Here is a 13,567-nt window from a genome sequence, read left to right as displayed (position 1 = left end):
TTAAATGGAATATGATGTATAAAAATATTAAATCACTATGCTGTACACCTAAAACTAGTATAATGTTGTAAATCAACTATAGGCAAGTTTAATAAAACAGATGAGAATTGCACCATAAAAACAAGCAAATAACCTTGATCTCTCCTTCAGAGCCTCCCACAAGCTGAACCGGAAGCCAGAGGGCAAGAGAGCCCTACAAAGGCTGTCCACAGCCAGGCACAGGGAGAGAGGGGTGGAGAGTGGCTTGGGAAGGCACCAGTATATCTAGGCATGTGGGGATGGAGAAGAGCCAGGAAAGGCCCTCTCCTGTGATCCCTGCATAGGGGCCCTCCTGAATATGGTTAAGCCACAGACTCTGAAGCCAGCAGGCAGAAGGGAAGAGGGTTGGACAGGGCCTGAGATGCCCCTCCATCACCAAGAAGCTCCAGGAGGCTACAAGACGCACAGCAAAACAGGGGGAAGACAGAGGCTTAGGTCTGGATTCCCAAAGACTATTCTAGACGGGTGCTGTGGGTCAAACCTGTGTCTCTTTACCACTAGCACCACTTGGGAAACCCAATATCTCGCGGTTTTCTAAATGTCTTTGTTACTGAGTTTTAATTTAACTCCACTGTAGTCAAAGAACATGTTTTGTTATAATTTGAATCTTTTTCAGTTAACTGGGATTTGTTCTGTTATCTGATCTATATCATTGCTAGGTCTTTTTCTATGATTCATTTTTCTCCTAACGATAAGTAATATTTTTCTCCCTCACATGCCTGGTAATATTGAACTGGAGGTTAGACATTGTAAGTTTTATTTTGTTGAGAGTCTAAGCCTTGTTCTGGGATAGAGTTATGAAGAAATGTTCACTCTTTCCAGATCTGCCGTTCATCTTTATCAGGTGAGACCAGCACAGGCGAAATGGTCCTTCTGAGGACCAAGGCAGTACTCTTCTGAGTGCTCAAGCCCTGTTATCCCAATGTTTCTCAGCTCTGGTTGTGGAGAATGGAAACTGTCCCCAGCCCTCTGTGAGGCTTGGGAATTATTCCTCCTGCTCTTTCCCAGTGTTTCTTTTCCTTGCCCTCAGGAATTTTCTTCACATGCCGATTGCTAATCAACTAAGCTAACAGGCAAATTGCTGCAGCCCTCACCTCTCGGATTCTCTGCTTTGCACTTTCTCCCTACCTTGACTTCCCTAAATTCTCAACTCTCTCCTCACATCTCAAGGTGACTACTGTGCTCTGTTTAGGTTTCTCCTCCCTGAACTTCTGCCTGAAGATGCAACTGTAGATTTCCTTTATCTCCTTCTCATCTATAAGAGCATCATTCTCCTGTATTGCATTGCTGTTTAGTGTCTGAAAACCAGTCTTATTTTTTTCTTTTTTTTTTTTTATTGGAGTATAACTGCTTTACAAAGTTGTGTTAGTTTCTGCTGTACTACGAAGGGAATCTGGAGAAGGAAATAGCAACCCACTCCAGTATTCTTGCCTGGAGAATCCCATGGACAGAGGTGCCTGGCGGGCTTACAGTCCCTGGGATTCCAAGAGTCAGACATAACTTAGTGACTAAACCACCACCACCTCCACCTGAAGTCAGCAGGTGGGAGGGAAGGGGACCGGGCAGGGCCTGAGATGCCCCTCCATCACCAAGAAGCTCCAGGACGCTACAAGACCCACAGAAAAACAAGGGGAAAACAGAGGCTTAGGTCTGGGTTCCCAAAGACTATTCTAGAAGGGTGCTGTGGTAGGTGAAGGTTTGGAGTGCTGGGATAACACAGGAACTCTTGGGCTGGAGATGGTGGTCAGGATGCTGGAGGAAGATGGCCCCCAGAGGTCTTCTGGCTCACGTTGTAGCTCACCAGGGCACCCACTATGTCCCTGCTGGTGACCCAGTCTCTGCTTGATCACTTAGGTGTTAGGGAGCACAGTAGTCCAGGGGATGGCTCTAACCATGAGAAAGACCCGCTGCTGAGCTGAAGTCAACCTCTTTGTCTCTGGCCCGGCAACTTGAGGGCATATTGAATACCTTCCTATGTCCAAGGACACTCTTTCTCACTCCTCTGGGTCCTTAACCATCTCTCAAGGTGCTGCCCTGGGACCACGACCCTCTGAATGTGGCCCCTTTCGCCATCGGCTCTCTGGAAATATTTCTCCTACGCTCCTCCCCTATGCCTGCTTTTACCTTGAATTGAATGCCACTAGAGAATGGAGGAGGCCTCCCTTGAGCTGGACAGTTTATCAATGGCATTAGTTTTATTTCAAGAATCAGGCTGAGCAAGTGGGTGTTTATAAGTTTTATCTCAACAGCTCCCTGAGCTAAACAGGCAGGGACTGGAGGCTCAGAAAGACTCAACACCACCCCAGGTGACACAGCCCAGAAGTGAGGCTGTAACCATGCCCCGGTCTGCAGCTCCAGGCCTCTTTCCACCACAGGGACCCAGAGCCCCTGGGCTCTGTCTGGGGAGCTTCTTGTACAAAGGCAGGGGGAGACCACGCTGGAGGGCTGGGGCACCACTGTTCTGTTCTGATGGGACAAGGTTTAAATGATGCCAGCTTGTCACAGCACAGTCCTTCTGGGACGTCACATTTCTAGACCTGGGGAGAGTCCTTCCCTGGAATATGCAGGGCAGTTAAGCCCCGGAGTGGAGCTCTTCTCCTGCCCAGTTCTCAACCCCACTCCCCTGACCCTGAGAGGGGCTCCAGTGGCAGGCCTGGACTTGCCCTAGAGGGCCTCATGGCAGCGGGGCTCCTCCTGTCCTGGGGCACTTCGTGCTGCTGCGCCTCAGGGCCTGAAGCTTCCATTGAGTAAATGTGCCTGGAGAGAGGTTTTGTTTTTTTTCCTTCTCCCCAATCTCCTTTTTATTTTCAGGATAAATGTCACCACATTTTAATCTCACATCTGAAATCTGGCTCCTGAAAAGCCATTGTCCAGGCTTGCATGACCTCAAGTACCCTGCAGTACTCCTCAGGGGCCCCTGTTCCCACAGGTGTTCTCTCTGTTGCTTGCTTTAGATCATCTCCCTTGAAAGGAGGGCCCAGCCTCCATGTTTCCCCAGGGCTAACATCTGCTGGGTATTAAGGGATTCTTAAGCAGGGACTAGGGTGGCAAGCCCTGGGAGGATATCTCAGCTCTGGGCATCAATGCTCTCTTATGCTAAAGGCTCCCTGGGGCTTGGTGTATTCCAGAAGTCAGTAGGGATAGGATTAGAATCATGGGGAGAGATTTTAAAAGATGTTCAAGCTCCACCCCAACAGATTCTAGGATTCAATTGATTTGGGGAGAGAGATGCTAGCCTAGTAGAACAGGCATTGCTAGACCCAAAGTTGTGTGACCATGGGCATGTCATTTCCTATTTCTGAGGATAAAAGGCAGAGGCATAAGGCTCAAGACCTTGGAACCTAGTCCTGGGGAGAGCAAACTGGAAGACGGAATTTCAAGAGATGGGGAAAGAGAGTTGGGGTTAGAATTCCAGGCTGCTGCTGGGCAGGGAGCTCCAAGCTAGGGAGGGCAAGGCTAGGCCACACTTCAGCACCCAAAACTGGCCAGGCAGGAGGCAGGACACAGAGCAACCAGGCAAAGCAGGGGTCTGAAGTGTGGGCCGACAGCATCCACAAAGACCAGGCCCCAACTATGCACAGCATGGATGCGAGTGGGCATCCGCACATCACCTAGATAAATGAGGGAAGGTCTGGTTGATTCCAAGTTCAAGGGAGCTTTTTCCTGGGATAGGTCCTTCCCCACCACCCTAGATAGTCCAGCATACCAGACACCAGAAATGGAAGAGGGAGCCTTGGCAGGAAGGCTTGGAAATTAGGGAGAAGAAAGGGGCCAACTAGAAAATTCAGTGGTTTAGAAAGCGGGCCTGGAGATGTCCCTGAAGACTGATTAAGGTCATGAGGGGGACACTGAGTTCAGGTAGAGGTCTGTCCCCCCCTCCCCTCAGAGGTGGGTAAAGGCCTCCTGAGGGACAGATACCAGACAGGACACTCAGAACAAGGAGTTGCCTGGGTGGCTGTCTTCCCATGAAGCCAATGCTAAGACCTTTGAGGCCTGGACAGTGGGCTCCGCAGGCACCTCCTTCACTTCAGAGAGCTGGATTTGCCTTTCGACCTAGCTCTTGCTTCTCACAGCGACGGTTTCACTTTCCCCTGCTTCACCTTGCACACCAGCGGCCCATGCATGGGTTAGAATGGCAGAGGCTTGTATGGGAATTTAAGTGCAGTGAGGCTTGTAAGAACTGGGTTGACAGTTTTAGAACAAGTGCTTACAGTCAGAAACTGAGCAGAGGGGAGTGGGGGTGGGTGTGAGCAGTGGTGTGGAAGGAGATGGACAGGCCTGTTTTTTTTTTTCAACTAGGCTGAGAAGATCCAAATAAATGCAAGCCTTACCTCAAGACTGTACTACCTGATGGCTGTTAACCTTGAATGCTACGGGGTAAATTGTGTTAAGTTTCACTTCCCCTGAACATCCTCTAGAAAACCGTTCCTAAAAACTCTAGGCCCACATGAATTTGCCCTTCCTGGAATCCTATAGCACCATGGTTCTCAAACTCGAGTATGTATCAGACTCATCTGGAAGGTAGAGAGTGCATGGCATCTTGAGAGTTTAATAGGTCTGGGGTGGGTCCTGAAAATGTGCCTTTCTTAGAAGCTCCCAGGTGATGCGATGGTGCTGGTCTGGGGACCACATGTGGAGAATTACAGCTATTAACACACACACTCCTCTACATCACAATTTCAGGCTTTATTTGTATTTTGTCTGGAATGAGTCTGGAATTATTTTCTGCACGTCAGTTGATCTCAGGCAGATTCTGATTCCTTGGGGCAGGGGTTGTCTGTTTCGTCTTCCACACTAATTAGCGTATTGTTGGACATACAGTAAATGAAATATATATTGAGAAGAACTTCAGAGAATTTGGTTTTTACAAGCATATAGGGATCAACTAAAGTTAATTTAAGGATTCCCACATTTTGCAAAAGAGCATCTATTTTTTTTTTCGCACCATTCACATTTGCAGAGAAAAATCTTAATGTACTTCAGCCATCTCCCAACCTCATGAAAGAAAAGCTTCAGTCTTGATTTAGGAAAAAAAAAAAGAGTTCATTCCTTCATCCTTCCAAACAAGGTACAGTACAACTGACAACAATACACATTACTGAAAAACACAACGGCATTTTATATTGCTCACTACTCTTTAAATAAGTATAATCCAGATATTAAAGAAAGGAACTGCTAATCACATTAATGCATTACAGAAATCAAAATTAACTTACCACACAAAATAAATTAAAACATTAAATATTAACCTTTTCAGTGCAACATATACAGAAGTCAGAGTAACAAGTTCTAAAAAAAAAAAAGCATCAGGTTTGTTATAATAAGATAGTGAAAAGTTGAACACTTCAGTATTATTACACTAGGAAGAGGCGTTGTGTTCAGTACTGTGTGTGTTTACCATGAGACCTTTTAGAAAGCCTGATAAAATCAGTGGCTAGAGAACAGGTCTTCTATTGGAACATTAAGAACAAACATACGTGTTCTTCTTGTTTTTGTGATGTCCTCCTTTGTCCTGGGCTTTTGAATCACCCCCCTGCCCCCTCCTCAGCTGAGCAGGTTGGGAGAAATCAAAGCCCAGATCCCACTATGGGATCAGGATCTCCCGAACAGTGTTGGAGCCTCTTTGAACTGTTCCTGTCAAAATGGCCTGGAAGACCAGCCAGCGGTCCACGTGCACTGAAGCAGCCTGGACCCGGTGGAAGAGCAGCCAGAGGTACATGTGCACTGAAGCAGCCTGGACCCGGGAAACCTGAAGATGCAGACACGTGCTCCACCTGCATAGACCAGGCTCCCCAAAGCTCTGGAGGTGCACCTCCTCCCTCACCAATGCGGGTGGGGGTAATGTCAATTCTACCATCTCCTTTCATGGGAAAATAGAGTCTGGGGACATTCTGCCCCTCTCCTCTGCTGGCACACAAGTCTTGCTTGTTTACCACATGTGTTCAGATGTGTCTTCCCAATCAGGACTGGCTGCTGTATATCCTTCCATCTAGAAGAAGATGTTTCCTGCCAGCATGCTTAAAGAAGTCACAGCCTGTACAGCAGTGGGAAAATCCAGGCTCCACTGAAGATTTGGAAGCAGTCTCTCTCTTCCCCTGCCCCTTTTAAATGGGGGTTTTGCATTTCTCCTGAGACAGATATTGGAAACAGCTGTGTTCCCCATCCCCTGGTTTGCAGCTGCTCACCAGGTCAGATCTTGGGAACAAGTCCCTAATCATAATGAACTTGGCTTTGTAAAAAGCAAGGAAACACAGGGAACCTACAGAGTTGGATTAGAAGACGATTTTTAACCTGAAAAGGGGGCATTTTTATATCTAACCAAAGAAGTACCAATGCCACAAATGGCATAGGAATCCAATGCTTAGTGGCCATTCTGATTTCTGAGAGAGAAATCACTAAAGAAGCAAGGTTCTCATAACCTGGACATGGACAAAGGTCCGCCTTGATCCCAGCCTCTGCCTCCAACTCTCCCAGGGTGGCACACATTTGGGCCTGTGCACTGCATGGCTATATCAGCACTGGAAGCGGGGGGCACCGGCAGCTGTGACTGGAGCATTCACAGACACTAAGTATGAAGTCCCCATGGGAAATCAAGAAGGTTCTTGGTTCTCACCTCCTCACCCTTCTGCAAAGGCCCTTAGGTGCCTACAGACTGGACACTGATCCTTCCTCAGTAGGTGGAGAAAACCCCACAAGACATTCCCAATATCAGTTCTTGCTCTTTAAAGGCAACCAGACCTCAAACAGTCTCTAAAAGACTGAGGAAAGACTGTTCTAAAGTAAATATGTGATTTCAAGTTAAAAACCAATGATGCCACTCCACTTCCATTAGTCTCTCTATACCGGAATCAGACTTTCAGGAGAGCCCGATGAAAAAAGGGGGGGGGGGGGCGGCAAGCTGGGGTCCACAAACCAGTGTCAACTGCATCTCTGGGGGTGAAGCCCCAGCCCGCAGATCCGCTGCTGTAGGACCTGTGTAAGGAATGCGAACTTAAGCGTATATTCTCTCATGACTAGACCCCAGAAGCTATGTCAGTTACGCTGCTGGCGAACAGATCCCATTTCTAATCTCGGTGCTTTGGGTGCAGCGTCATTCAATACAAGTGCCAGAATTGCAACACAGGTCATATAATTTTCTTAACTGTGAGAAACACAGAGAAAATGCATTGAAATAGACATGCTGGGCAGAAGAATTCCAGCAGGACAAAATGACCTGGTAGGAATTTCAAGCTCACTTGACATATTTTAAAAGTCCCTTTCATGAAGTGAGGAGCTACAGGCACTGAAGGGTTAATAGGTAGAGATCTCCCATTTTTCAAATATTGGTGAATAAGAGTTCCCTCACATAAGGAGTTTACAAATTATTTCATTGTTTCCCTGTTTGCAAATTTTAATAACAATTCCTAGGGATGAGCTCCACCACGAAGTTGGAGTGAACCGGGGTTTCCCACAAGCAGGCCCATTGGGTTGGAGAGTACCCAGGAGAACAACTTCTCCTTCTCTGAGGGAAAAGCAAGACCCACGTGATGGAGGCAGCTTATTAAGAGTTTTTGTTTTAAAACAAAAAACAAAAACCTAGCATCCTGAATGGAAAAGAAAAATAAAATTACTGGAATATTTCTCCTAGTGCTTAAAAATAAATAGGAAAGTTCAATTTGTCCTTTTCAAAATAAAGCAACAAATCAACCAAGTAGCAACATGGAAAATAAGTGACTGGTCCCCTTTCATGGGTGCAACTCCAAATGCCTGTTGCTCTCTGCTAAAGCTCTATGTCTAAACAGATTCTCGGACGGCCCACCAGAAGGTTAATAGGTTTAATAAGAGCAGTGTAGTCACTGTCGTGTTTCCTCCTTGTAGATACACACACAGACTCTCTTCCTCTTCCTCAATAAGGTGCCAGGCCTCCACTGTAAGCTCTGCTAACTTTTCAGCAGGAATGTATCGTAGGGCATTTACCAGTTTTGTGTATTAAATGGCATGATCTCTGAACCCCAATCTTTGCTCCCATCAGTAACTCCTCCTCTTCTTCCATCTCCACCCATCCTGGTGCTTCCCCCACCACCGCCCCAAGTTTTAGCTGTCCCAAAGAGACCAGGCATTTCGAATCAGTCTAGTTTTTTGGCAAGCAATACATGGATCATTGATGTAGATGTCTGAAAGGCTTTTACACTTTTTACACTGACTTAAGAGATTAAAATAAATCATCATCCATCTAATAAATAAGAAATTAGCTCTGAGGACGGCAACAGCTCAGGAAGGTCTTCAACGTCATGTGTCCATGGAAGACACTGGGCTGCTTGAGGGTTTCCTGACAGAGGACTGGCATGCCTCCTCCTCCACTGGCATCTTCATGTAGCAAAAAGCAGTGATGCTTTTTTCCACCATTTTCCCCAAGAAGCAGATAAGAAAAAAAAACTGTAACAATTATAGGAACTCCAGTGTCAGGCACGATGGAGACTATTCTGGGGAGACGGGTCTGGTATCCGTAACTGGCAGAACACACCTACACACACTTGGATGTAGATGACGAAGCACATAGGTCATTAGGTAAATAGGAGGTCCACCCCGTGCCATTCATTTCTGACCAGTCTTTAAACTGTGGTCCACCGATTTCTTCTCCAGGTCACACCGGATAACCCCAAGCAGACAGAGTTCTGGACAGAATTTTGAAGGAAGGCCCACGTAAGACAAAAAGCCTGCACAGGTGATGGCAGGCAGAGAAGGAAAGGCCTGCTGGCCCAAGCCTGGCAGCCCTTGCTGTGCCGAACTCAAGAAGCCCTTTTTCCCTCTGGCTGCTCCAGGCCACCTGGCAGAACTCCTCCTCTGGGCTCTTCAGACCACTGGAAGGAAGGAAAAACAGGTTAAGCTCTGCAGGCCACACTCCAGCCAGGCTGGGAAAACTGGCATGGGACAGAAACTTGGGGATGCACCAGCCCAAGTCACTGGGTTCTCTCGGGCAGTCAAGTCCACATTCTGCTGGTTCGACCACAGGGGCAGTAGCTCCTGAATCTGTGCTTTCAGCACCAAAGGAAAGAAGGGAACAGGGACACACACTGTTGAAGGCCTTCATTCAACTGGAGGTGATTCAGCCCATCTGCTGCCAGTTCCCTCATCAGCAGCGGCTTAGTGGGCAGCTCAGGAGCTAGTCAAGGGCTCTGGCAGCAGAATGGCTTCCTCTAAGGCCATGGAAGAATAGACCCCCTTATTTCTCAATGGGTGGGCCCTGAGGGCCACCCCACTCCAGTACTTTTGCCTAGAAAATCCCATGGACGGAGGAGCCTGGTAAGCTGCAGTCCATGGGGTTGCTAAGAGTCAGACATGACTGAGCGACTTCAGTTTCACTTTTCACTTTCATGCATTGGAGAAGGAGATGGCAACCCACTCCAGTGTTCTTGCCTGGAGAATCCCAGGGACGGGAAGCCTGGTGGGCTGCCGTCTATGGGTCGCACGGAGTCGGACACGACTGAATTGACTTAGCAGCAGCAGCAGCAGGGTCCTGAGGGTATCCTCTGTGCCTGTCATGGGGAAGCAGGGTGCACCCAGTCCCCAGCAGCTCCTGAGTCCAGTCCAGCCTGGACATCTTCCTGCACTGGTCTCTCCCGGGTTCCCTGGAGGTGGAGTGTACCCATTGTCTTAAGAAGAGGGGCTTTAGCCTTGGCCATCTCTGCAAGGTCAGACCCATTGCTGGGTTTAAAGCCAACATTCTCTCAAAATGTAGGTAGAGAAGAAGTGACATTAACAAGAAATTTACTCCACCCTAAATGACTCTGCCAAGGTGCAGACTGAGGGTACAAAAATACTATCAATTTTCTTAAAAAGCCATACACAATTTTTTTCTATTGGTGTTAAAAGACCAAACAAAAATGTTTATCTTCATTAGCTCAATGCATGGTACCGCGAGGTAGTGGAGGAAACGGGAGTGGGGACTTCAGAGGCCCTGGGTCTCATCCTAGCTCCCCCAGGGACTCAGACCTTCCACACAGGTCTTTGGCAGACTCAGTTTACCCACACCCTCTTCAAGACTACTGCGAGGATCAATGAATTAGCACATTCCTAAACCAAACGAACCGCTCATGCACAATTACTATGGCTCTTGAAATGAAGATCAAGTAACAGCGGCCCCTTGCCTTCAGTTCCCTCCAGGTCAGACCACCAGGAGGCCTAAGCAGTGCAGCAGGCACTTTCTCCCTGCCCTTTCCACACAACCTTGAGCTGACTATTTAGTAGAGAAGCCACCCTCAGGTGGATGAGGCTGGGGTGATTGTCTCTTGACGAACCACTTCCTAAAAAGGAACGCTAAGTTTACGACAGTCTTTTTGGTCAAACAAGCATTCCAGAAACTCACTCATGTGTGACTTTTCAGAGCCTGTCTGGATTAATTTGCTATTTGACTCCAGGAGCCTGGAGCTAGGGATGCTTGGAGAAGGCTCTGGAGATGTGAGTCTGGCATTCTAGCCAGATGTCCAGTCTTTTTCACGGATGTTGGAGAAAATATTCATGGAACAATGGTAAGCTGAATGAAGATCACAAGATTCTAAGAGTTCAGAGTCCTTCAAGACCTTCTAAAAGCCGCATCTATCATTTCACTGCTGGGAAAGGGAAGATGATTTCTCAAGAGAAAGAGAAAGGACATCTGTTGTGTGTCTCCAGTCTGTGATACACCAGGTTCTTCATCTCAATACTTATTTAATTTGCACGACATCTTTTTAATGAGAAAACCAAGGCTCAGAGATGTTAAGTTACTTGTTAAAGGTCACACAGTCACAGGTAAGGATAACAGAGCCACCTTCTGAGGAAAAGACACATTGGAATAAACTGAATCTGACTTGGTAGGATAAATGTCCTCTTCTTTTTCTCCCTTCTTTCTGCTTCACCCTCCAAGAACTTCTGCCCTGACTTGAAACAGGCGGTCCTTTTCTCTACCCAACAGTGTCTCCTGAGGGAAAAGTCCTCCCTCGAGGCAGCCTCCTTACCTGTTTCTGAGTGGCAGCAAGCAGTCCTTCCCTTCAGGAGGGCGCTGGGCTTCTCATGCCGGCAGATGAGCGCCCGGCACCACTCACAGTGTTTTCGGACCTCGCAGCAGCTGCAAAGGTGCAGAGAACACGGGCTGGGTAGGAGCCTGGCAGGAGTGCCCAGCTGGGGCAGTGGCTGCCGGAGGGGCCTGCTGGGCAGCTCCGGGCTCTACTTATCCTTCCCCTGGAGCTTCCGGAGGGACAATCACAGCACAGGGCTGAGGGCTTTGCAAGGAGGTAGCCTTTGGGGCCACTTGCGGAAGGATCTGTTGGCCACCCCCAAAAGACCAGCTCTATGTGGCCGCTCCTCTCTGGGTTGGCCAAATAGGCTCCAGTTGACAGAGGGGACCAGTCATTCCACATCCCCCATCCCCACCCCGGTGGCCCAGCTGTTTGCTCCATAAAGCAGCAGTTGGGTCACTTAGAACCACTGTCAGGACTGGGCCAAAAAACCACTTCAGGCTGGCAGGGCTGCGTGGGTTCAGGATGGGGTCATCCATCAGGAGCAGCCAGCAAGCAGTAAAGCAGGGACTGTAGGTAGACTGTACGGACCCACGGAAGGAATGAAAGAATAAGCCAAGCAACTCCATGGCTTCAGATCTTTTTCTGAAGACTAACACTCTCTGGTCATGGCAAACTCATCCTCTCAGAGCACCTGCTACCCATATTTCCAGGGAATATTGGGCCAGTATTCTGGCCCAATACTGGAAATACAACCCTCGGGTCTGTCCCTTTGCAGAGCAATCCAACTGGGAGATATAGGCAAGCAAATGAGGCTAAGAACACCCGGAAAGGGGCTCAGGAAGGCTTCCTGGAAGATGCCAGGCAGCAACTGAGGTCTGGAGGAAGAGCAGAGGGAGTAACAGCAACAGTGGCTTTAGGATTTGCAGAGAGGAAGTGTGGCTGTTAACTGCACACAGGAGGCTTGGAGCCTTTCCAGTTCCCTCTGGAACCCCTGCACACCCCCATCACAATGGTGAAGACTCCAAGCCTTTGGCTCTGCTTCCAGTCAAGGCCCACTTGCTGGAGATCTCCCAGGCTGTGTGCCCTTCATACCGCTCAGCTTTCACCAAAATCCTTCTTCGCTTTGTTAACACCAATCAGACATCACAGCGGTAAACTGCCAAGGTGGCCCTGCTATCTGGGAGCGCTGCAGATAGCCCCGGGAAGGCAGGCAGGTGGGGGACCCGGCCTCAGGGGCAGTGAAGACTTACTGTATCAGCACACATGTGATGATGAGGACAGCCAGGGCCACGATGGAGACCACCACCAAGGCGGTGATGGCCTGCTTCTTCTGGCTGGCAGCCACCACGGCCAGGAGGTCTGCGTGTTCACAGCGTGCACCGACGTACCCAGAGTGGCAGCTGAGGAAGACAGGGACATCAGCACGCTCTCCAGGCAGAGGTCTCATTCACTGTACTCCCCAGGAGGACTGGACTGGAGAGACCCAAGCCCTACAAAAAAGCCCAAAGGGGCCCCTCCAGCCCTGGCTATTGGAGGCAAAGGTGTCGGTAAAATCGCCCCGACTCCCCTGCAGAGGCTTCTCTTGCTTGGAGAACGAGGTAACTCATCAGCTTATCTGCGGAGGCAAGGTGCTGCTGAAGCACTCTGTTATCATGGTTACTATGCCAGATCCTGGGGGAGTGAGGAAGGCAGCAAATGTGTCTAGGACGTGAAGCTCATTTTGGCAGTTCATAAAAAACCAGGTTATTTTTAAACTAAATGTGTGTATTCAGAATTCCCAGTGATGAGAGAAAGAAAACACGCTAAACCATCAGGAGACAAAGACTGTGGCTTGATTTTTATATTCTTTGTCAGGGTTAATTAGTCCTGCAAGCATTTACCAGGTGATCCAGCGCACAGGGGCACGTACTGGAGTAGAACCAGCAGCACTGTCTCGTAACTGTAGGGCCTGAAAAGCCCCAGGGGTCTTACATTTGTGATTCCCTTAATCTGGGGGCTTCCAGACCCCAGATGCCAGGAGTCACAGGATAAATACAGGGTATTTCCTGGAGGATAGCTTTTGCTCCATGTTAACAAAATCTTAATCATTTTAATGTTAAAAGAACAAGTACTGTATGGGTTTAAAATTAAGGCAAACAGGAGATGTTGCAAAAATGGCTGCCTAAGGCCACAGCCTGGGATACTGGAGCATACAGCTTCAGTCTCTAAGACTGCTTAATGGTAAAGTTTCCCACTGGTGCTCTTTATTCCAAAGCTCAATCGTTATGTACCTCATTTAAAGGCATTTTTAGTTTGAATTCAGGTACTTGCTTTCAGTTAAAGATTAATTTACATTTGACCCATGTTTTCTCATTTAGTTTGCACAGAAAAGTCAAGTCATTTGCTTGTGACCACCATGCCAGGGAGGCTCAGGAGGTAAAGAATCTGCCTGCAATGTGGGAGATCCTGGTTCAATCCTTGGGTCAAAGAGATCTCCTGGAGAAGGGAATGGCCACTCACTCCAGTATTCTTGCCTGGAGAATTCCTTGGACAGAGGAACCTAGTGGGCTACA

At 48.3% G+C, this 13,567-nt stretch overlaps 1 protein-coding gene across 2 annotated transcripts in view; it reads right to left on the bottom strand.

The window, feature by feature from the left end:
* Positions 1–4,706: 4,706 nt before the first annotated feature.
* TGFA (transforming growth factor alpha) overlaps positions 4,707–13,567 on the bottom strand; it is a 118,616-nt gene continuing 109,755 nt past the window's right edge. For both annotated transcript variants that reach the window (XM_019969961.2, XM_019969962.2), the window contains exons 4-6: positions 12,266–12,415; positions 11,013–11,122; positions 4,707–8,879 (exon numbers count right to left, since the gene is read on the bottom strand). In XM_019969961.2, the coding sequence (XP_019825520.1) occupies positions 8,872–8,879; positions 11,013–11,122; positions 12,266–12,415 (268 nt within the window). In that variant the 3' untranslated portion in view covers positions 4,707–8,871. The remainder of the gene's footprint in view (positions 8,880–11,012; positions 11,123–12,265; positions 12,416–13,567) is intronic.

Source organism: Bos indicus, chromosome 11 (assembly GCF_029378745.1).
Source record: "Bos indicus isolate NIAB-ARS_2022 breed Sahiwal x Tharparkar chromosome 11, NIAB-ARS_B.indTharparkar_mat_pri_1.0, whole genome shotgun sequence".
NCBI classification, from domain to species: Eukaryota; Metazoa; Chordata; class Mammalia; order Artiodactyla; family Bovidae; genus Bos; species Bos indicus.
The sequence above is the reverse complement of the archived record's forward strand: the minus strand, read 5'-3'. Positions and strand labels throughout refer to the sequence as shown.